The 21,107-nt window shown below is 44.0% G+C and overlaps 1 protein-coding gene across 5 annotated transcripts in view; it reads right to left on the bottom strand.

Annotated features, from left to right (window-relative positions):
- The window catches only part of DOCK3 (dedicator of cytokinesis 3), a 282,465-nt gene that overhangs the window by 53,147 nt on the left and 208,211 nt on the right, over positions 1-21,107 (bottom strand). For all 5 annotated transcript variants that reach the window (XM_066613546.1, XM_066613549.1, XM_066613547.1 and 2 more), the window contains 5 exons: positions 18,846-18,931; positions 18,021-18,116; positions 14,997-15,057; positions 12,222-12,315; positions 6,877-7,025 (listed from right to left, as the gene is read on the bottom strand). In XM_066613546.1, coding sequence (XP_066469643.1) covers positions 6,877-7,025; positions 12,222-12,315; positions 14,997-15,057; positions 18,021-18,116; positions 18,846-18,931 — 486 coding nt within the window. The remainder of the gene's footprint in view (positions 1-6,876; positions 7,026-12,221; positions 12,316-14,996; positions 15,058-18,020; positions 18,117-18,845; positions 18,932-21,107) is intronic.

Below are 21,107 nucleotides of genomic sequence, written 5' to 3'. Positions count from 1 at the left end.
GCAGAAGTAGATGAGTAGTCGATTAGGAGATATAGTATGATTAATGAGTAATGGTATATGGTATTTAGCACTCCTAAATGTATGTTATATGTTTGTATGTCTCTGTGTGTTAATGCTAAATAAATAAATAAATAAATAAATAAATAAATAAATAAAGTTTCACAGTGTCAGTAAATCAGGTACATATTGGGCATATTTGTCAAACAGGACCCCTTAAGACCAAATTTTGGTTATAACTCAAGAACAGAGAAGAAATGGAGGGAAGACATAAAAAAAAGGATCTGAACCTTATTTATCATAATACATCAATTGAATGGGGATCCCAGGAATTTCCAACCCGGGTATGGAGGGTCCTAGTAATGTCCTGGAGCCTCTGAACAGCCTCCACTGCTTAGCTCATTGACAAAGAAAAGGATGTTCTTGGAGCCACTTTTCTGCTGCAGGAGTCTAGATTTGTGGTTTTTTATGGTTGTCTTGTTCTGTTTTTTGATACAAGTTCTCGCCAAACTTACCTGTGCCCAGAACCTGGTTGTCAGATAAGACAATGATGGCAGATGCTCTGACTGCCTATTTTTCACAATTTTTTTTCTTAAAAGTTCATCAGGTAAGAGATATGAACATCTCTTCTAAGAGAAGACTGAAGCGAAAAAGTGGAACTGTGAACAGTTGGGCTAACTGGCTTGTTGCCCCAGTCCCTCTATTCTGCAGGTAATTGAGCCTCTGCTGGCCAGAGGCGCAAGATGAAAAGCAAGAAACAAAGGGCTCTTTGCTCTTGGCTCTTAACCCAGGGTTCATGGCCCTACGAATGCCATAGAGAGCAATGCCAGACTGCTCAACACATATAAGCACCCCTCTGCTTGTTGAAAGAAGAGAACCAGAAAGCCAGCAGCAGTAACAATAGTATTAGTAGCAGTAGAGGAACTAGCATGATTGGGTAAATTATTGCCAATAGCAAAGACTGCCTGCGCTCTCCCTGGAGTCCTTCTGCACTTTTGTTTGGAGGGAAAGAGTGGAGCAACAGTACCATCCAACCAGTAACTGGTAACAGCAGTAGTATCATCTGGCCTGGTAGGAAGCCTTGTCCCGTTAAGACACCAACAGTTTCCAGGGTTGGGGTATTTCCTTGGGATGACCCACAAGCTCTGTCAGCGCAGTTCAGAATCTCTCCTAGTCAGATGTTATCTGCAGAGGGTTTATTAGCAGTCCCTTTGTTTTTTGCTAGGAGAGAAGGAGTAGTGTAGTAGAGTAGCGGCACAATCCAGCCAGCAATAGCAACATCCAGCCCAGTGGGAAGCCCCTTTGGACTATGGACATCTTGTAGGCAGGGTATTTCCCCAGCCAACCTGGGGGGGTCACGCCAAGGTGGGTTACCCCTTAGGGTTAAGTCAAAGGGTTGAGTCATCCCTTTCAGACTGTCCACAGAGCTTGCTACCTTGTTCACCATCCTATTATTAGTTGGGGGTGGATTGGATTGGTTTGGTAGGGAAGCCGTTTGGTAGGGGTCAGTGTGTTGAGCGGAGATGAACCGGGTGATGCACTGGAATATACTGTATGGTGGTGGAGGCTAGGTCAGATGATCAGGTGAAGGAGAGTCAGTCAAAGACAGACTAATCCTCTTCTGTCAGACCACTGGCAGCGACTTCTTAAGCCTGAAGCTTCTGTTGATAAATGCTAGATCAGAGAATATAAAATCAGCCTGCTCCAAGATTGATCCTGGAAGAAGATGCTGACCAGGCCTGCATTTTGGAGGCCTGGTTAGATGAGGTGGGAGTGGTTGGTCTCTCCCAACTCTGTCTGCTAGGCTTTTGGATGTTGCAGCAGCCAAGGCTGCAGGGGTAGGGAGGCAGGGTCATGACTATCTAAGTTAACTTCACTTACCAGGTGCCCTGCCCAGTAGTTCACTGGGTTTGAGTGCCTCTGCATTATACTGAGTAGATAAGAGAGGTTTGGGATTCTGTTGGTGTACTACCCAGGTTACTAACTAACAGTCTCGCTACCTGAACTGACCAAAGCGATCTCAGGTGTGGCACTGGAGTACTCCTGGCTGTTGGTCTTGGGAGCCTTCAATTTTCATACTGCCCCTCCCCCCCAATACGTGCAGCTGAGGACTTCATGCCCACCATGGAAACAATAGCCCTGCCTCACTTGGCTTCTACTTTGATGCACACATAGTAGGGCACATGTTGGACCTGGTGTTTACATCTGGATGGTAATATGGATGTGGAGGAGATTAAGATCACTTCTTTGTCATGAACAGAGCACTTTGCAAAGGTAAGGGGCCACTATTAACCTAAACCCTACCACAGAGGCAAGGAACTGAATTATATAATGAGCCTCCTGAGGCTGATAAATCCAGAAGGATTCCTGAGGATTTTGAAGGATTTCTCCCTCTCCAGGGATGGTGACTCATCTGAAGTTCTGGGCAACCTCTGGAACAAGGAAATGGCCAAAGCCATGGTTCAGATTGCTCCTGAACAGCATCTGCCTCGTCACAGAGCTATGGTAACCCCTTGGTTTACTGAGGAGCTGTGTACAATGATACTCGTACTTGGCAGATGTCTTGAGAAATAGTTGTGAAAAACTTACAAGTCTAACCAAACCCAGGTTACAGCTCAGATTAGAACCTACTCCATGGCAGCAATGGCAGTGAAGAAGGCTTTTTTTCTCTATCACATTGTGGAGACTGTCTAGCTGAAGTTTTTGTGTTGTTCAGGGTTTGCTCCACTTGACTCCACAGGGGAATAGGAAGGATTATTCAGTTAGTTGTAATGATAAATTTGCCAGGAACTTTGCAGATAAAATAGTTCACATTTGCTACAACCTGGACTCCACATTGAAGATATCTGTCAATGTCCCCATGGCATCTGTTGGTCCTATTATTTTGGACAGTTTTCAGCTTGTACAATCTGAGGATATGAACAGGATCTTTTGGAGTGTCACATTGTTTACTGCTCACTTGACCTTTGCCCAATTTGGCTTATTGGATCTGCTTGGGAAGGATTAGTCAAGAGAATGAATGGGATGGTGGTAAATTCATCTTTAATGAAGGGGGTCTTGTCAGATGTATTAAAGCTGGCAATGCTTCACCTCCTCCTAAAGAAGCCATCCTTGGATTCCACTGTACAGGTGAACATTGCTTAGTGACGTTCCGACCACTGATGGGCTGCATATGTGACGGTCTGTTGCTGATCACTGTTCTCCCCCCAAGCATCCAGAGGCGAGGGGAGCTATGCTCCCCATACCTCTGGGGCCTTTTCTGAGCCCTGAGGAAACTGGAAGTTTCAATTTTTCAGCCTTTTCTACCATTCTGAGCCTCACAGAAGCCACATGCAGATGCGTGTGGCCTCTGCGAGGCTCAGGAAAGCCCCTGGAGGCAAGGGGAGCACAGCTACTCTCGGCCCCAGAGGCTTTGAACAGATGACATCGTTTAACATCACGACAGGGGTGTAGGAACAACATACATCTGTACTTGATAACTTCCAGCCAATCTGAAACCTCCAGTTTCCAGACAAGATCACTGAGTAGGTTGTGGTGTCCAAACTCTAGAGCAGGGGTGTCCAAAGTTTTTGGCAGGAGGGCCACATCAGCTCTCTGACACTGTGTTGGGGGCCGGGGAAAAAAAGAATTAATTTACATTTAGAATTTGAATAAATTTACATAAATGAATATATTAAAGATGAACTTATATGAATGAATGAAGGTCTTGCAATAGCTCCAGGCCTTTAAAAGTCCTGGCAAAAAGCAAGACCACCCTTTCCTTCGCTGCCACTGTTGCATCACAGACATGAAACAGCAAGCAGTGGAGGAAGCCCTCATTCCACAGCTCACGCAAGAGGTCAAACAGTTGCCCTCATGCTGAGAGCAGTTGTGTCGGGCCAGTGCAGACTCCAACAAATCTCTGGAGGGCCAGAGGCTCATTGGAGACTGGGGGGCTCCCTGAGGGCCGCATTGGGAGTCCTTGAGGGCTGCAAGTGGCCCCAGGGCTGGGGTTTGGGCATCCCTGCTCTAGAGGGTTCTGCATCAAACAAATTTTCTGGATTCCTTTCAATCTGGCTACATGACAACCTAGATGGATGACAGCCTAGATGGATGACCTATGCCAAGGACTAATAGGGAGTGTGTGTCCCTGTTAGTTTTGTTGGCCCTCTCAGTTGCTTTCAATACCATCAATTTCCCCTTGAGAAGAAATGGAAGAAGTTGGAGGTTGGGAGCACCATGTTGCAGTAGTTCCACTCCTTGACTGACAGGTCTGAGAAGGTGGTGCTGGGAATGCCTATCAAGTATCCTGGCCTTTTATGTGTGGAATATTGCAGGGTTCTACTCTGCCCCCCCCCATGCCATTTCACATTTATATGGAGCCACTGGGAGATAGCATCCTATTCTAAATCCCCAGATGACATCAGGATGCTAATGACACTCAGCTTTCTCTCTCTCCTTTCCACAGATATTGAAGAGGAGGAGGAGGTGGTCCTGGAGCATTGCCTGGAAGTGATTGAGAACTGGATGTGGGCTAAGAAGCTGAAACTAAATCTGGACAAAAGGTCCTCCTGGTCTGGAAAACCACAATGAAGATATTGGACTTTCAACTTATTCTGAATGGGGTTGAGGAACAAGCTTTCTGTTTGTAGTTTGGGAGCTTCCTGGATTCATCACTACCCCTGCATCACCAGGTAGCAATGGTGACCAGGGAGGCTTTTGTTCAGCTTTGACTGGTGGACCATATTCAAGTCATTTGGATCTGACTGCTGTGGTCCATTCCTTTGCGACATCAAGATTTGGTTGAATTTGATTGATATTTGGGTTCTTTTGAATTATCTGTCTACCTCATGGAATTAACTTCAGGAGAAAGGAAATGGATTCTTTGTGCCCTTACTATAGCTAAAAGACTTATGCTAAAATACTGGAAAGATAAGTGCCAACCTGCCATCGCTCAATGGATTGAGGATATGTTAACTTTATCATCATTTGAACAAATGGCGTATAAATGCAACTACGCAGGAATATATTTTTGGACATTTAAACGTCTTTCTTAAAGATTTATGTACAGATTGCTCATCAATATTCTTTGCAAACTTTATGTTTTTCAAGTATGTTATGTATTTCCCTCTCTTTTCTTGTTTTTATTGATTAATAAAGGAGAAAGGGAAAAAAGAAATGGTCTTTATTATTGCAAAACACTCTACATGGGATTTCCCTTGAAGACTGTCCTGAAACTGCAACTAGCACAGAATGTGGTAGCCTGTGAAGTTATGGGGGCTCAGCAGTTCAACTCTGTTGGACCACTGCTCCAGTGGCTACACTGACTACCAGTTTGTTCCCAGCCACAATTTAAGGTTCTGGTTTTGATGTTTAAAGCCCTTTACAGTTTAGTAGCATGGTATTTGAATGACTGCCTTCTTTCATATATACTGACTCACCCCTTGGGATAATCTGAGGGGGGCTTTCTATGAGTACCACCCTTGACTGAGACCAAGTAGGTAGCAACAACAGGAAGGACCTCCTTTGTGGCAGCAAATGTACTTTTATTGTGATGGTATGTACTGTAAGCTGCCCTGGGCACTCCATTCTAGGGGGAGGGCACCAGGATGCAAGTCTTTTGTTATCTGGTATGCTCCCTGGGGCATTTGGTGGGCCGCTGTGAGATACAGGAAGCTGGACTAGATGGGCCTATGGCCTGATCCAGTGGGGCCGTTCTTATGAAAGGTGGGGTTAAAATAGTTAAATAAACATGTAATGAGCAGCTGCTGTCTCCTTAGAGAAGTTCTGCTCCTCTGATTCCTTCACCTATTGCAGGATTGTCCTATAAACTGAGGAGAGCACTTGTTCACAGCTGTGAACTCCACTGAGTTGCATGGTTCAAGGTTATTATTAAACTGATTCTGGGCAACAGGCCATTTTCTTGTTGTAAGCAGGAATCCTGGGCAACGGCCACTACTCTCCTGTCTTCAGTGTTACTAAGATTTTGAAAGAAATTTCTGGGATACTGCAGTGAATAACAGATTATCCTAATCTCATCCTTCTCAGGTAGCTGACATAGAATGTGATAACATCATACTAGACAGTTTTGTATTACTAAAAATTGTTATGGAAGTTGTAGGGGGAAAGCACTACTATTTTTGGCATCACTAGGTTTGGGGTCACCCACTGTAGTATGGAGTCACCCCCAAGGACCTCCTTTTGTTTCCACCCAGCCTGTTTTAGCCTGTCCCTGGCCCCACTCCCTTGCAGCACGTATTTGCCACCAATCTCCAGAAGCAGCAGTGCAAAGTTATTTTAATAAAGTCTGTGGAGCACACAAGGTACTTGAGCACTTCAGCTCAGAAATTTTTTAAAAACACACAACCATTCCCTAAGCCCACCTCCACCTGAGCTGCTGGTCAGGAGAGCCTTCTTCAGGGAGAAGCTCTTGACTCCTGGGAAGAGTGAAGTGGGCAGTGGCAGAAGCATTGAACTCAAAGCAGCTCCCCCTCAGGAGTTCTGTGAGGCACGCAGTGCTGCTTTCTGAGCAGTGAAGCGAATCGGGGGGGAACAGACCGGAGGGAAATATTGCAAAGTGAGGAACAGGAGAAAAAGGAGAACAGCCCCAAATCCAGGAGGCTCCTGTCTCAGAGGGACCTTCAACAAAAGGGGCAGTTCGCTCAGGGAGGGGTTATGGATACTTTTCTCATCCTCTCTGCTTACGCCACAGTAGGAATAACCACCCCCCATGTTGGGCTCCTACAACAATCATTTTGGTGTAATGCCCCCACTGGGTATCACCCGGTGTGGTCTGCACACCTAGCATCCCCCTGTAGTGATGCCAGTGAGCTCTAGTTTTAGTCAATAGTAACAACAAAAATACTAAGAATAAAGAAAAGAGCAGTATTCTTTGCATACCTTTCCTTTATTAAAATAGTGGATAATCTTCCGACTAAGAGCTTCCTTGCGCTGCCACTCTGTCTGGGATGGATAGTGCAGGAAGTCCCGAAGAGGCCTGTCCTCCCACTGAAGCAGCTCACAGTACAGAAGCAATGTAAAGGCAGCCTCTGTTGGATTAAAAATGTCCAGTATGTTTCAGTTACAATAGTTTAATATGCATATGGTCATAGAAATTAGCAACAAAGAATACACTGATAGTTTTACAGCCCAATCCTATTCCCCCTGCAGCTTGAACTAGCAGTCCAGCAGTGGGGCATGCTTTCCATGTGGAGCTGTGCACTTCTAGAATGCCAATGGCAAGACAGGAGCAGCCTCGTGCATGGAGATAGAATACAGGATATGAATGCGATGCAAGGGAGGGCAGAACGGAATGGTGACAGGGAAGGGGAGGAGGATGGATCAGATCTGGGAAGGAGGTCGGTTTGGTAGCAGCAGTGGCCACCAAATCCAAACTCCCTTCCTGGACCCAGTCCTGAGGTCCTGGTCCACGCAGCAGCGTCTGGAGAGAGCCTGCTCAGGCATCTTCATCTAAAGCAGTGGTTGTCAAACTTTTCCAGCTCGCGTCTCCCCTCCCCATTACCACATCTCACCGCAGTTACCCCCAAAATGGGGATGAAGGTGTTATAATTATACACTAGAAACAAAAAAAACAGCTGCCAGCACTCTGAGGCTGCAATCCTAACCACACTTACCTGAGAGTAAGCCCCACTGAACAAAATAGGACTTACTTCAGAGTAGACCTGGAAAGGCTTGTGCCCTGAGTTTGTTAGCAGCACACCTGGAGGGTTTAGGAAAGGGAGAGGGGAAGTGATGAATTTGCTGGGGGAGGGGAAGACTTTGTTTTGTGTGTATCTGCTCATTGCAAACTGAGACCCAGAGACTGTTTGGTTGCAATCCTAACCTCACTTTCCTGGGAGTAAGTCCCATTTAACATAATAGGACTTACTTCTGAGTAGACCTAGCTAGGATTGTGCCTTTTGTCTTACAATAGCAGCCAACAGAGTACCCTCCCCCCCAAGGAGGCAGGAGGAAAAAGGGGATGGTTGAAAAGGAATGGGGATTTTTATTTTAAATCAATTTTTGGAGACAAAGCCATCAAGAGTGGCTTTTTTTCTTTTCTGAAGGGGGAGGAAAAAGAGAAAGGTGAGGATTCTTCGTTAAGCTGACACAGACCCCAAGCCTATGTAGGTCTGCTCAGAAGTAAGTTCCATTTGAGTCAATGGGGCTTACTCCCAGGAAAGTGTGGAAAGGATTACAGACACACAGAGCAAGATTACAACTCACCCCAAAGTAGATGGGGGCTGCTCACACACATACACCCCAGCAGATGCAGATGCCACCCCATTCTCCCTAGGCAAGATGGAGGAATGCAGGCTGGGGCATTTGGACACCCCCCTCACTAAGAGCAGGCTGGCTCCCTCCTTCACTGAGCTGCTCTTCCCTCCCAGTTTGAAGCCTGCCAAGAGCGCGCCCTATGCTGATGAGATGCAGCATCTCCGCTGCTACCCAGCCAGCCTTTGCTCCCACCTCCCCCCACCATGTTTCACACACCCACCCCATGCTGCCCCACCCACCTCTTTCACAGCCACAGAAAAGCTGAGCAGCTGTGCTCACCTCTCTCCCCCAGATGCCTCAGGATTTCCCTGGGAGCAAAACTTACTCTACCCTCCCAGTTTGAAGCCTGCCAGGAGCGCGCCCTATGCTGATGAGATGCAGCACCTCCGCACTCTTCTCTTCTCCAGCCTTGACCAATCCCAGGATGCCCAGGGTGAGGGGCACACTGGGAAACGTAGTCCGTGGGGCAAAGTTGCACATGGAGAGAACTCCATGATGAGATGCAGCACCTCAGCAGCTACCCAGCCAGCCTTCTTTCCCACCTCCTCCCACCATGTTTCACGCTGCCCCACCCACCTCACCTCACGCTGCCCCACCCACCTCTTTCTCAGCCTCGGAAAAGCAGCAAATCCGGAGGCAGCACCTGCAGCTAAGCTGAGCAGAGCAAAGCAGAGCAGCTGTGGCTACCTCTCTCCCCAGATGCCTCATGACACCCCTGTCGGCTAGCCACGCCTCCCTAAGGAGGCGGGATGCACAGATTGAATACTTCAGATCTAAAGTGTTTTTTAAGAGGTGTGTCTCTGTTTAATCCCCCACATATCCAAAGGTTCCTGAGTTGGAGCCTGAACAAAATGTTTTCTGCCTTGACGGAGCCACCCTTTGAGCCTTTAGCCATGGTTCCTCTCAAGGAACTGACCCATACGGTCCTTTCCGTGTGGCAGTTACATCAGCCAGGAGGGTGTCAAGGTGGAGCAGGTCTCCAGCAGACCTTCATCGGTCCTCCAGCATGCATTGGAAGGCTCTGGCCTTCTCGCTGGCATGCTGGCTCCCTGCACTGCAGCAAAGTGCTTTAAGGAGCTTTTACAGCAGCCAGAGCTAGTAACAACATGCATTCCACCAGCATTGCCTTTCAATAAGATTGTGCCATAACTAACAGCGCAATTCTAACCTTCAGGTTAAGCTGGCACAAGTCCCTTGTGCTGACCTGGGGTGTAACAAACATGCTGTAAGACATGTTTGTGCCAACTTTAGAGTTGGGGAGGCCAGCGTAAGGAGTTGCGCTGGCCTCCCTGTGCCAGTTCCAGGTCCAGCGGGGTAAGTTTGAATCGGCCAAGCTTGGCTGACACAGGGGTTGGGGAGGGCGGGGAGGAGGTGTTTTGGGGCGGGGGGTGGGCAGGCAGTGAGCGTTCCCAGCAGCAGGCGGGCATAAGCTGTTATGCCGGATCCTGACCCCGTTTCAGGGCAGCACAGAGCAGCCTCTGGCTGCTCTGTTCTACTCGGATTTGCATCACCTCTTGAGGTGGCTCAGATCTGAGTAGACCCATTGGGGCCAGTGCCACATGACACGGGGTAAGAGGAAAGTTTTCCCCTTCCCTCGGGTTGCGCTGATTCTGGCTCCAAACTTGCGCTGGATGCAGCGCAGCCCTGCTGGACTGCCTGCTCCATTACAAGTTAGGACTGCACCCTACTTAGGATGAGCAAGGATGGTGTAATGGTTTGGGAGTTAGAGATGGAAGATTCAGGTTCAAATTCCACTCAACCATGAAACCTCCTGGGTGACCTTAGGCCAGTCACTCTTTCTCAACCTCCAACTACCTCTCAGGGCTGTTGTGAGGGAAAGAACTAAGTACACCACTGTGAGCTCCTTGGAGGAAGGGCAGTATAAAAATGTGAAAAATAAATAAATAATTGGGGGAAGGAAGTGATTTTGTGAATAACATATGCAGTATATCTGTGATTATAATATAGTATACGGATGAATTATAGCACAACAGACACTATAAAGTATCTGTAAATTTTCTTGAGATACCTTGTAATTTGGCTCTTAGAAAACATATTTTTATTAATCTTGTAGCAGTGTGATGCTTGAATTTACATTCAAGCATCCGATACTGTTAGTTTTTGACACCACTTGCACATTTGAATAGAATATGTGCTGAACAGAGTTGGCACATAACGTTAATTTTATAACAAAATTAAAATTATTGATTAAGTAATATATAGCACACACTTCCACAATCCATTCTCTCTATTCTGAAACTTTTGCATCTCACCTTGATTCCTTTAACCTATTCTCTAGTCTTCCCCATATTATCCACTACCTCTGATAATTCTGAATGCTTTTGCCAACATTGATAAGATCTTGCCTCCATGATAGAAAGAGGGCAGGCACCAATGCAGGAACAAGACAAGACAGAGTCTCCAAGGTGCACTTAAAAATATGCAGGGTTTTTTCTTTTCTGAAGGTAAGAGGTTGGAGGAGAATTAGAAAATCAAAAATAATTAGTATGGGCTGCGAGCCCTTCCAGCCAATGTTCTTTCTCTCTGCAAGGTAGGGCCAGACTGGAGAAATGGTCAGCCCCGCATGGAGGAGAAGCCGTTAACAGTCGATCCTACCTTGTGCTGGCATGAGGGACTTTACCAGATCATTTGGAATGCCCTTCCTCTGCCAGGGAAATTTCTATTCTCCAATCTGTTAGAAAGTGAATATTATCCATCAGATATTAAGATGGACCAAGATCTGGGGAACAATAGTTAAATTTCTCTTCTACTTGGCTTTGAACCATCAATCCCAGTTCAAAAAAAGGATAAGTACATGTAACACAGTCACCTCGTTTTGCATGTGTAATCAATCTCCAAAACTGCAAACCTGATTTTTCAAGGTGAGTGCAATCCTGTCTAAAGGATGCCATATCCTGACTTACTGAGTCAGGGATTAACAAGTCTGCTGACTTACTAAGAGCACTTCTATCATTCTTGATTAAGCTTCAATTTGTTTACCTATGTCTAGTTTACTACTGATTTTAGGCACTGATTTAGAATTTCCACAGTCTTCCTGGTTTGAAATGGAAAGTTCTGTATAATCTGTATAATGATGCTGATTACATCAAACTTGAAAGAGAGAACGGAATCCTGTGAGATGCCATAAGACAAATCAAAGACCATGGTACTGCACAGAATTTCCCCAGCTCTGCCTGGGGCAGTGGCATATAGAGAGGACAGGCTTACATATAAAGGATTTTATAAAGAGAGAGGGCAGAGTATTTATGGATTTTTATATTCATTTGGATGTAAACTAGGACAAGGTTGTCCATCAGCCTACAACAAAGATGACCCTCAAGACACTTTTCAGCAGCCTATTTATTATGCGAGGGTCACTTCTAACATTACAATTTTCATTTACAAACATGTACCCGCATGTTAATTCATTACCACTACAAAACCTGTAATACCAACAGGACCTCTGTCTAGTTGCAAGATTATACGCACAAGACAAAACAGAATGCTGCTTTTGGCTTTACATTCTTAGTCATGACAGTGACTTCCAAAAATAGGAATAGAAAGAAGCAGGCCTTCAATACCAAGAATTACATTTTTTTTAAGTGCTTACAAAAATTCAGTTGCACATTTTCCAAAAGGATCAAAGCTCCGTTTGAAAACAAGGAACACACATTTTATGTATACTTCATGCAATTCTAGCCAAACTTCTGATCTTAATTATTGACTCAAAACCAGTGATAGGAGTCAGAAGGTTACTAATATGATACTGCTTGGGTTTTATGCCATTTTATTATATGTTCATGTCATTTGGCTGCCATTTTTGATTTATAAATTTGCAATTTGAAAAAATACTCTTTTCTAGGTATAATTCATCATCCCTATGCAGAGGATTCTGGGAAGGTTTTCCAATGCAATTCGAAGGTTATGGTGGGGAATATCCGAAGGCTAAAGCTTCTTTTTATACTTACCAGTGTAGTTTTCAGCTTGCAAGTGCATATCACACAACTTGTGGATGTAGCGGATATACATCTCCTCTTTGTTTATTTCAGATTTATAAAAGTTCTGTAAAATAAAAGTCAAATTGAATTAGTATATAACTTTAGGGATCAAAGCAATTTTCATTTATAAAACAGCACTTAAAAAAAAAAGGCTGTGCAACATGGCCTTTCCCAGTTTGAAGAGATACTTGGCCAACAGTCTGAGGCTAAGAGGCAAAGAAGGAAGGCCCATAGCCAGGGAGACAGACCAGGGACAGACTGCACTTGCTCCCAGTGTGGAAGGGATTGTCACTCCCGAATCGGCCTTTTCAGCCACACTAGACGCTGTTCCAGAACCACTTTTCAGAGCGTGATACCATAGCCTTTCGAGACTGAAGGTTGCCATCTACTTAAAAATGTGAACTAGACTTCATTCTGCTTTTATTTGAACTGCTGCAAATCTAAAACTTACAAATTTCATTGAATTAAATTAAGCCCTATACTGCTCTGGGCCAGGGTATCTTAGAGATCGCCTACTTCAGCACAATCCGGCTCGTCCTCTTAGGTCATCAGATAAGGCCTTTTTACAAGTGCTGCCACCTAAGGAGGTACGTGGGGCGGCGGCAAGAAATAGGGCCTTCTCAGTAGTGGCACCAACGTTATGGAACTCCCTTCCCCTTGACTTGAGAATGGCTCCCTCTCTTGAGACTTTTCGGCGAGGCCTGAAGACCCTTCTGTTTAAACAAGCCTTCTGAGTTCATGGCCTTTTTAACATCTTTTTTACATCTTTTCGTATTTTCTACAGGCCTGATTCCTCTACAATCTGCTGCTTTATGCTCTTTTTATCTGACTTTTTATCTGACTACTGTTTTATGGTAACTGTTAATGTGTTTTTAATATGTTTTTATCTGTTTGTTAAATTATGTTTTTAATTTGTTTTTAACATGTTGTAAGCCGCCATGGGCCCCTTTAGGGAGAAGGGCGGGGTATAAATAAAGTTGTTTATTATTATTATTATTATTATTATTATTATTATTATTATTATTAATAATAATAATGTTAGCATTAGTTCAGCATAAAGAACAGCAGAGTATGAACCTGTTTATGTCAGTGTGAATGCAACAGTGAATAGAAGAGACAAACAAAAAAAAGACGTACAAAAACCAGGACAGTTCACTTGTGTTTTCTGTTTCACTATTTGCAACCTGTGAAAACACCGAAAATGTTCAGGCCTCAAGTTTGCAGCACATCCTAAACCAGGACGTTGGAATTACAGGTTGGGAATTATCATGTGCACATCCAGTCAACTAACGAGCAGGAGTAAGACAACTCACTGGCTGCCTCTGCTATAGCTGCCTCAGGGCGCAATCCTATGCTGCGCTGGAACAGGCAAGCCAGGAGGCTTGCGCTGTATCCAGCGCAAGGATCGTGGCCATAAGCAGTTCAGCCACAGGCAAGGGGAAACATTTCCCCTTACCTCCGGGTAAGGGCTGCTGACCCCTATTGGTCTCGGACTTGTGCCACCGCTTGAGGTGACGCAAGTTCGAGGAGAGAGGAGCAGCTTGAGGCTGCTCTGTTCTCCCCAGAATGGGGGTTGGGATTTGGCATAACTACCGAATCTCAGCCCCGCCTCCTGCTCCCTGCCTGCCCGCCCCTAGAGCCACCCACCACCCATCCTTCCCCTGCCCAGGAACGCCTCCCTCTCACCTCCTTCCCATCTCCCTCACAGCCTTGCATCGGCACATCCAAGCCAACGCAAGGCACTCGGAAGCCATCACGGAGGCTGGATTCATTTATAACACATAAATGAAAACTCACACAAAAATCTGTAAAGAATTCTAAAAACAAATGATGAAATGATGTAATAAAAATAATTTAAAATATCAACATTAAAAATATCAACTGGTAGAACTACTTAGGAAGGGAATTTCCCAGTCAATGTGCCATTGTTAAAGTTGACTAGATACTAGACTAGTATTAAGTAGCATCAGCTGTGGATTTGGTGCACTAGAAGCATTACATCTAATACAGGTAGGACTGGGAGAAAGACTGGACGTGTGTTTCCTATCTCTTCTTCTCCTTACTTGACATGCCTTCTCTCTGAATATCATATCCCTGTTCTTCACATGCTCCCAATTCCCTCCAATGAGGATACCACTTTCTATACAGAATATCCACCACTACCATGCTTTGTCAAGTATATCTCCACACAAGGCTCAAAATGAAGTATATCTAGACAAACAAATTCACATGCACATATTGATCCACTCTGTAATACAAATTAAAAAGTTCCACAGATAACACAGGCCAACACACATTTTGCTTCCTTAAACGTTACACCAATCTCAATTTTGTAAGCCTATGTAATCTGTTTTGTATTTCCAGGAATCCCTGAGCAGATTTCTCTAAGATAAATAAAAGCAGCATCAAAAGGAACACATTCAACAAAGAAGAATTAAATTTATGACCACTTGTGCAATATCATAGAAGAAAGATAGAGTCAAATGTAACTGGTTTGTTTTTACTTCTCAAGAAGGAACCACACATGGCATGTACACAGCTTTATTTACAACAGCTGTTTTCAGACAAAAGCTCATTCGAAACCATTTTTTCATTTAAACCTAACTATGCATTTTGGGAAATAAAGGCGACTAAAATACTTTTTTTTAGGTCATTCTATTTGCACTGGTATTTTAAAGCTTCATAAAAGCTCTTTATAATAGTTAGCCGTGAACGAAACAAACACAAAAACACACAGAATCTCACCATCAGGTTAACAGTGCAACCAATTTTCTTGTTCTCTGTTTCATCTCCTTTCATACAGTCCCTGGAAAAAAAGGGGACAATTGTTCAACCATTCAGATATCAAAATACTTTTGAGGAACTAAAGATAAGGTGTGAGTGAAAAGCAGGATACACATCAAGGCACTATCCCACTCCAGCTTCAACAACATTGCTGCATCATTTTGTCATCAGACCATGCCGAGTTCTGTTCACAAATTATCCCCCAGTCACTGATAGACGTTGCTGCAGGAGGGGCAGATTTCTTAAGAGTTCTTTAGTTTCTTTTTAAAAAGGCAATATGAATACTCATACATCAGAGAAGTGGTAATCTTAAAAAGCACTATAAAATGACAACATATCAGATCTTTTGAAAGAGGAATATAGCATACAATGCTCAACACATGTTTGGTTGCCAATGTGGAAAACCCTCACTACAATGTGCAATAAAATCCCTGTATTTTCCTGAGGTATCTCTCTGCATATTTTGACCTATTCCTCTGTTTGGTCATCTCAGCTGCTTCTGTGGCTATGTTCATTTTTCAGATTCAAGCACTAGCTGGAGAACTTTTATTTTTTTCTCTTTCCATCATGCTTGGAGTGCATTCTTTTTCACATTCTAGTACGCTCACCATGCTAGCAATTTGAATTGCATGTTCAAAGCTATTAAAGATGGCCACCTCCATACATTTGATTTCTAGTGGCAGAAACATGACAGCCTCCATACATTATGGTAACAACATGGCAGCCTCCATACATTTGATTTCAATGACTCCCCTATGACTGGATGCCATTTTGTCATTTTTTAAATGAATTGCACTAGAAGTATGCTAGAAACATCATTTCCACTTATTTTCTATTAGGAAAACGAACACAGCTTGTATCATTTGGGTGCTGGGATGCAAATTACAGAAAGCCTTTGCCAGACAGTTGGGGGGGATGCAGATTCAATTAGGAGAAAACTGGTTTAGCTAGTCCAAGGAGATGGGATAGAGTGACCAGGTAGCTGGCAATCCTCCAGACAGAGAGACATATGAAGTCATTTCAGCCATTACATAATTTCAGCCAAGGAAGAAAATAACTCTCTGAATAGAAGCCATTCAGAGCTCCACATTGAAGAACCCATCAGCCACTCTGCTAACAATACAAGAGAAAAGATTGGCCGTTTGTCCAGGTAAGATGGGAAAAGGAGAAAACTGTTGTTGGGTTATTGTAGTTGTATACTCTGAGGCAGCCCAATCATATCTAATTCTCCACATGGCTGCAGTGGCAACACATGGTGTCAGCTGTATCCCGCAAGGGAGTTTTGAAATGTTGAGGCCTCCTTGGGAGAAGGGAACATTTGTTTCCTTCACCTGGGGTAGCCCCGCTGCCACCATGGGTCAATCACTGGTGCAAATCTGTATCACTGATGCTGAACCTGCCCCCTTCTAAGGCGTGATCCATCCTTCTCCCCACCTCCTTTGCCTCCCTGTTCTACCACCCTGCCCCGTTCCGTTCCCTCTCCTTCTCTCTCCCATCCCCATATGATCATACTGACAGTGGCAGGCATCCATTGTTCACTGCTGCATAGACCTGGCTACTTGCAGCAACAGCCAGGCTGTGCTTGCTGGCACTGTTGCATTTGCGACAGCCATAAAGTTGTCTATCCTACTTGTTCCGGCATTATAAGAACAGCCCCACTGGATCAGGCCATAGGCCCATCTAGTCCAGCTTCCTGTATCTCACAGCAGCCCACCAAATGCCCCAGGGAGCACACCAGATAACAAGAGACCTCATCCTGGTGCCCTCCCTTGCATCTGGCATTCTGACATAACCCATTTCCAAAATCAGGAGGTTGCGCATACACATCATGGCTTGTACCCCATAATGGATTTTTCCTCCAGAAACTTGTCCAATCCCCTTTTAAAGGCGTCTAGGCTAGACGCCATCACCACATCCTGTGGCAAGGAGTTCCACAGACCGACCACACACTGAATAAAGAAATATTTTCTTTTGTCTGTCCTAACCCGCCCAACACTCAATTTTAGTGGATGTCCCCTGGTTCTGGTATTATGTGAGAGTGTAAAGTGCATCTCCCTATCCACTCTGTCCATCCCCTGCATAATTTTGTATGTCTCAATCATGTCCCCCCTCAGGCGTCTCTTTTCTAGGCTGAAGAGGCCCAAACGCCGTAGCCTTTCCTCATAAGGAAGGTGCCCCAGCCCCGTAATCAACTTAGTCGCTCTCTTTTGCACCTTTTCCATTTCCACTATGTCTTTTTTGAGATGCGGCGACCAGAACTGGACACAATACTCCAGGTGTGGCCTTACCAGGTGTGGCATTGTTAATGGGCCATAGGATTGGGCCTTAAGCCTACTTAGAGACCTCTTAAATTCATGGCAGAGGACGTGAGTTAAACATATGCATGAGATTACACAGCAGCTCAGCGCCATCTGCTGGTGGGGTGGTATGACTATATCCCAATTACGAAAGCCTTTCTTCCAAGTCATTTCTCCAATTGCCTTCCCTAACCCTTTTGTGAGTTCTGTTTTAATTAGACTTTTAATAAACCTTTACTGTTTTAACTTTGAATCAGCCTGGTTCATGGTACAGGAAGTACAGTGAATTGTCATGTTTCCTTGCTCTGCAGGTGCTATTATGAGAGTGATTTTGATAAGAACCCTTGAGGTTCAATATTCTTCTAGAAAGGGGGTTCTGCCTCTGGCTATCCTGTTCTGTTAGGCTGGTGGCAGTGGATTCATTCTACCAAGGACTTTTCCCCATTAAGCTCTGTGTCCAAACAGAGAAGAGATGGAAGCAGGAAGGGTGTTAACCATGAAAAGTCACTGTCCTGAATCAGTATGTGGTTGCTGACAGCCCCCCTCCCTCTGATCCTTAAGCAATGTAGGTTAAAGAAGGTCAAATACTGCACAGACATACTGAGAAAGACTGTGTCTCTTGCTATCAGTAATGGTACAGACACTATATATAACAGATGCCCATGAGGATCGAACAACCTCACGTTACCTGTAATCAAGGAGGCGCTCCATCAGGCGAGTAACAGATGTAACAAAAGATATGCCAGTCTCCCGCCAAGTTTCCTGCTCAATCTTTTCCAATAGGCTAATTGGAATTAAAACACAGCATATGTTTTATTTAGAAATATTCTGGTATTTAGAAAGATTCTGAAAATTCCAGGGATATTTTTTTTAATACCTATAACATCTCCACACCAAACACAAACAATCAACATCTTACCTGGGGTAAGGCCCAAATAGCTGGGTTCTGATCCATGTTGCATGAAGCGAAGACAAGGAGATTATTTATTGTTTACATTTATATCCTGCCCTTTACTTTATGGTTCTAGGGTAGCTCACAAAATTAACAATGAATAATAAAATTTTATAAAAAACAATTAAATAAACAATAAAAAACAATCAAATGTTGAGATAACAACTTAATTCAAATAACAGCTAAAGCAGCATTTCTCAATGGTAATCACATTCCAAAACCTGGCATGATATATATGGTTTCAACAGACTTTTAAAAAAGGGGAGAGTGGGGACATCTTGCACCCTTCTCAATAGCCCATTTCAGATCCAGGGGATTACCATGGAGAAGATCCTTTCCTGCATACATATCAATTGTGCCATAGAAAAAAGCATCTCTAGAACAGCCATTCTCAACAGGGACCATATGGCTCCCTCATGTTCATATAATGTCATGAATTCTTTTTTACTTCTTTCTTCTGAAGGAGGCTACTCTTTTATGATCATCTTTTGATCATACAAATATATTAATCTTTGTATGTGCTTATAAAAGGTTTCTTGTTGTATTAAGAAAAAAGCTTACAGTAGACTGAAGAGCTCTCGATAGTTCTCATCTCCTTTTCCTTCTGATACCAAGCTATCCAATTTATCAATCAACTCAGCTTCTACCTGTATCAGAGAGGAAAATGTCACAAGACAGAAACTGTTTGTAAATCCTAACCATCAATACACACACACACTCTCTCTCTCACTAGATTAATTTCTCAAGCTCTGCAGGATGTCTGCTTTCATGAAAGTTTAGATCAGGGATGTCCAAACCCCGACCCAGGGACCACTTGCGGCCCTCAGGAACTCCCAATCCGGCCCGCGGGGAGCTCCCAGTTTCTAATGAACCTCTGGCCCTCCAGAGACTTGCTGCAGTCTGTGCTGGCCCAACACAACTGCTCTTAGAGTGAGGGTGACTGTTAGACCTCTTGCATGAGCTGTGGGACAAGGGCTCCCTCCACTGCTTGCTGTTTCACATCTGCAATATAGAAGTGGCAGTGAAGGAAAGGCCGGCCTTGCTTTATGCAAGGTCTTTTATAGGCCTTAAGCTATTGCAAGACCTTCATTCATTTCAAATTTGAAATGTAAATTAATTCTTTTTATTCCTGGCCCCCGACACAGTGTCAGAGAGATAATGTGGCCCTCCTGCCAAAAAGTTTGGATATCCCTGGCTTAGATGATGTCTGCCCTTAACACAAGACTCTCCCAAAGCAACATTATCCCAATTGAGATTGTATGAAATCTTTATTTCTTAGATCAGTGTTTCTCAAACTGTGGGTCAGGACCCATTAGGTGGGTCGCGAGCCTATTTCAGGTGGGTCCCCATTCATTCCAATATTTAATTTTTAATATATTAGACTTGATGCTACCATGGCATGTGACTGCATTTGGGAAAATGTTATGCATCTGTACTTTGAACAAGCTACTATGTATATTCTTTTAACAATGATAGTAAATGGAACTTACTCCTGGGTTAGTGTGGGCAGGATTGCAGCCTAGGATTGTTAAAAATTTTCCCGCTTGATGATGTCACTTCCGATCATGACATCACTTCTGGTGGGTCCTGATAGTTTCTCATTCTAAAAAGTGGGTCCTGGTGCTAAATGTGTGAGAACCACCGTCTTAGATTGCATGAAATTCCAGAAGCTTATCTTCTGGAAAATAATCCTCACTTGTCTCAATAGTACCATCAGACTACAATATTTAAGGCATTCATTGACTGAGCAAAGGGTAAACTTGCCTCGGTTTGATTTGAAACCTTACTGTTTGCCTGGTTTTAGTTATCTGGAGATGAGGAGTAAAGATAAGAACTTTTTCTAAAAATAATACATTTGTTAAAATATACAGTACTAGAACATAATTCTGCATGAGGGCATTACACTGCCTGCTACCAAAGGAGGATAAATGACCTGAAAATTATCCATTGCAAGAGCAATTAGCCTACTCTGATGTATTTGGTAGCCTGGTTGCTAGAAAGTGGCACAGAAATGCAAAGAAAAATAGCTAAAATAAAATCTGACAAAACAAACAAAAATGATCCTTTAGTGCTTAGTTTTCTGTTAACATGATTATAGGCCCTTTCCTTTAACATCAGATCAAATTAAAGGGTCATATAAAGCTTCTGGGCCCTTCTAGACACTCATCTTCTCCCAGGCAACTTGTGCAGATATTACGTTTCTTGACCAGACAGTTTTGCCCCAGAAAGCTCTCTGGTTCCCATTCCTGCTTCTACTTTTGATGGGTTTTGTGCTAACTTTATTGAATCCCATAAAGAAGCAAGAAAGAGCAGCCAATAAAGCATTTGTATGGAGGAAAATCCATCATAGACTATAAGTTACAGTGACTGTGTGCAACCTATGGATTTTAGAGGTAGCCTATCTCTGAATGCCAGATGCAAGGAAGTGGCAAGAGGATACAGGCATACAGATGGAGCCTATTTATACGTGTGAGTCCATGACCCGGCGCAATTAACAAAAAACGCATTGTGCTAAATTCCATAGAGTTAAGCAAATATGCTGCAGCCTGACACTTGGGGCTGGAAGGAAACTAAGGCAGCTGTTATCAATCCCTTCCTTCGCCTCCCCCTCCTCCACTCCGTACTCAGCCCTCCCCGTTGCCAGCTGTCCCCACTTCTTTCACAGGTGGGACGCTGAGCTTTTAAGAGCCCAGTCCTATGCATTTCTACTCAGAAGTAAGCCCCATGGTAGTCAATGGGGCTTACTCTCAGGAAAGTGTGGAGAGGATTGTAGCCTAAATCTCATGCTTTGCTTGCTGGGAAGACTTGCTTGTTGGGCTGTTT

The sequence above is a fragment of the Tiliqua scincoides genome, chromosome 2 (genome assembly GCF_035046505.1).
Source record: "Tiliqua scincoides isolate rTilSci1 chromosome 2, rTilSci1.hap2, whole genome shotgun sequence".
NCBI classification, from domain to species: Eukaryota; Metazoa; Chordata; class Lepidosauria; order Squamata; family Scincidae; genus Tiliqua; species Tiliqua scincoides.
This window is presented reverse-complemented; position numbering and strand designations above follow the sequence as displayed.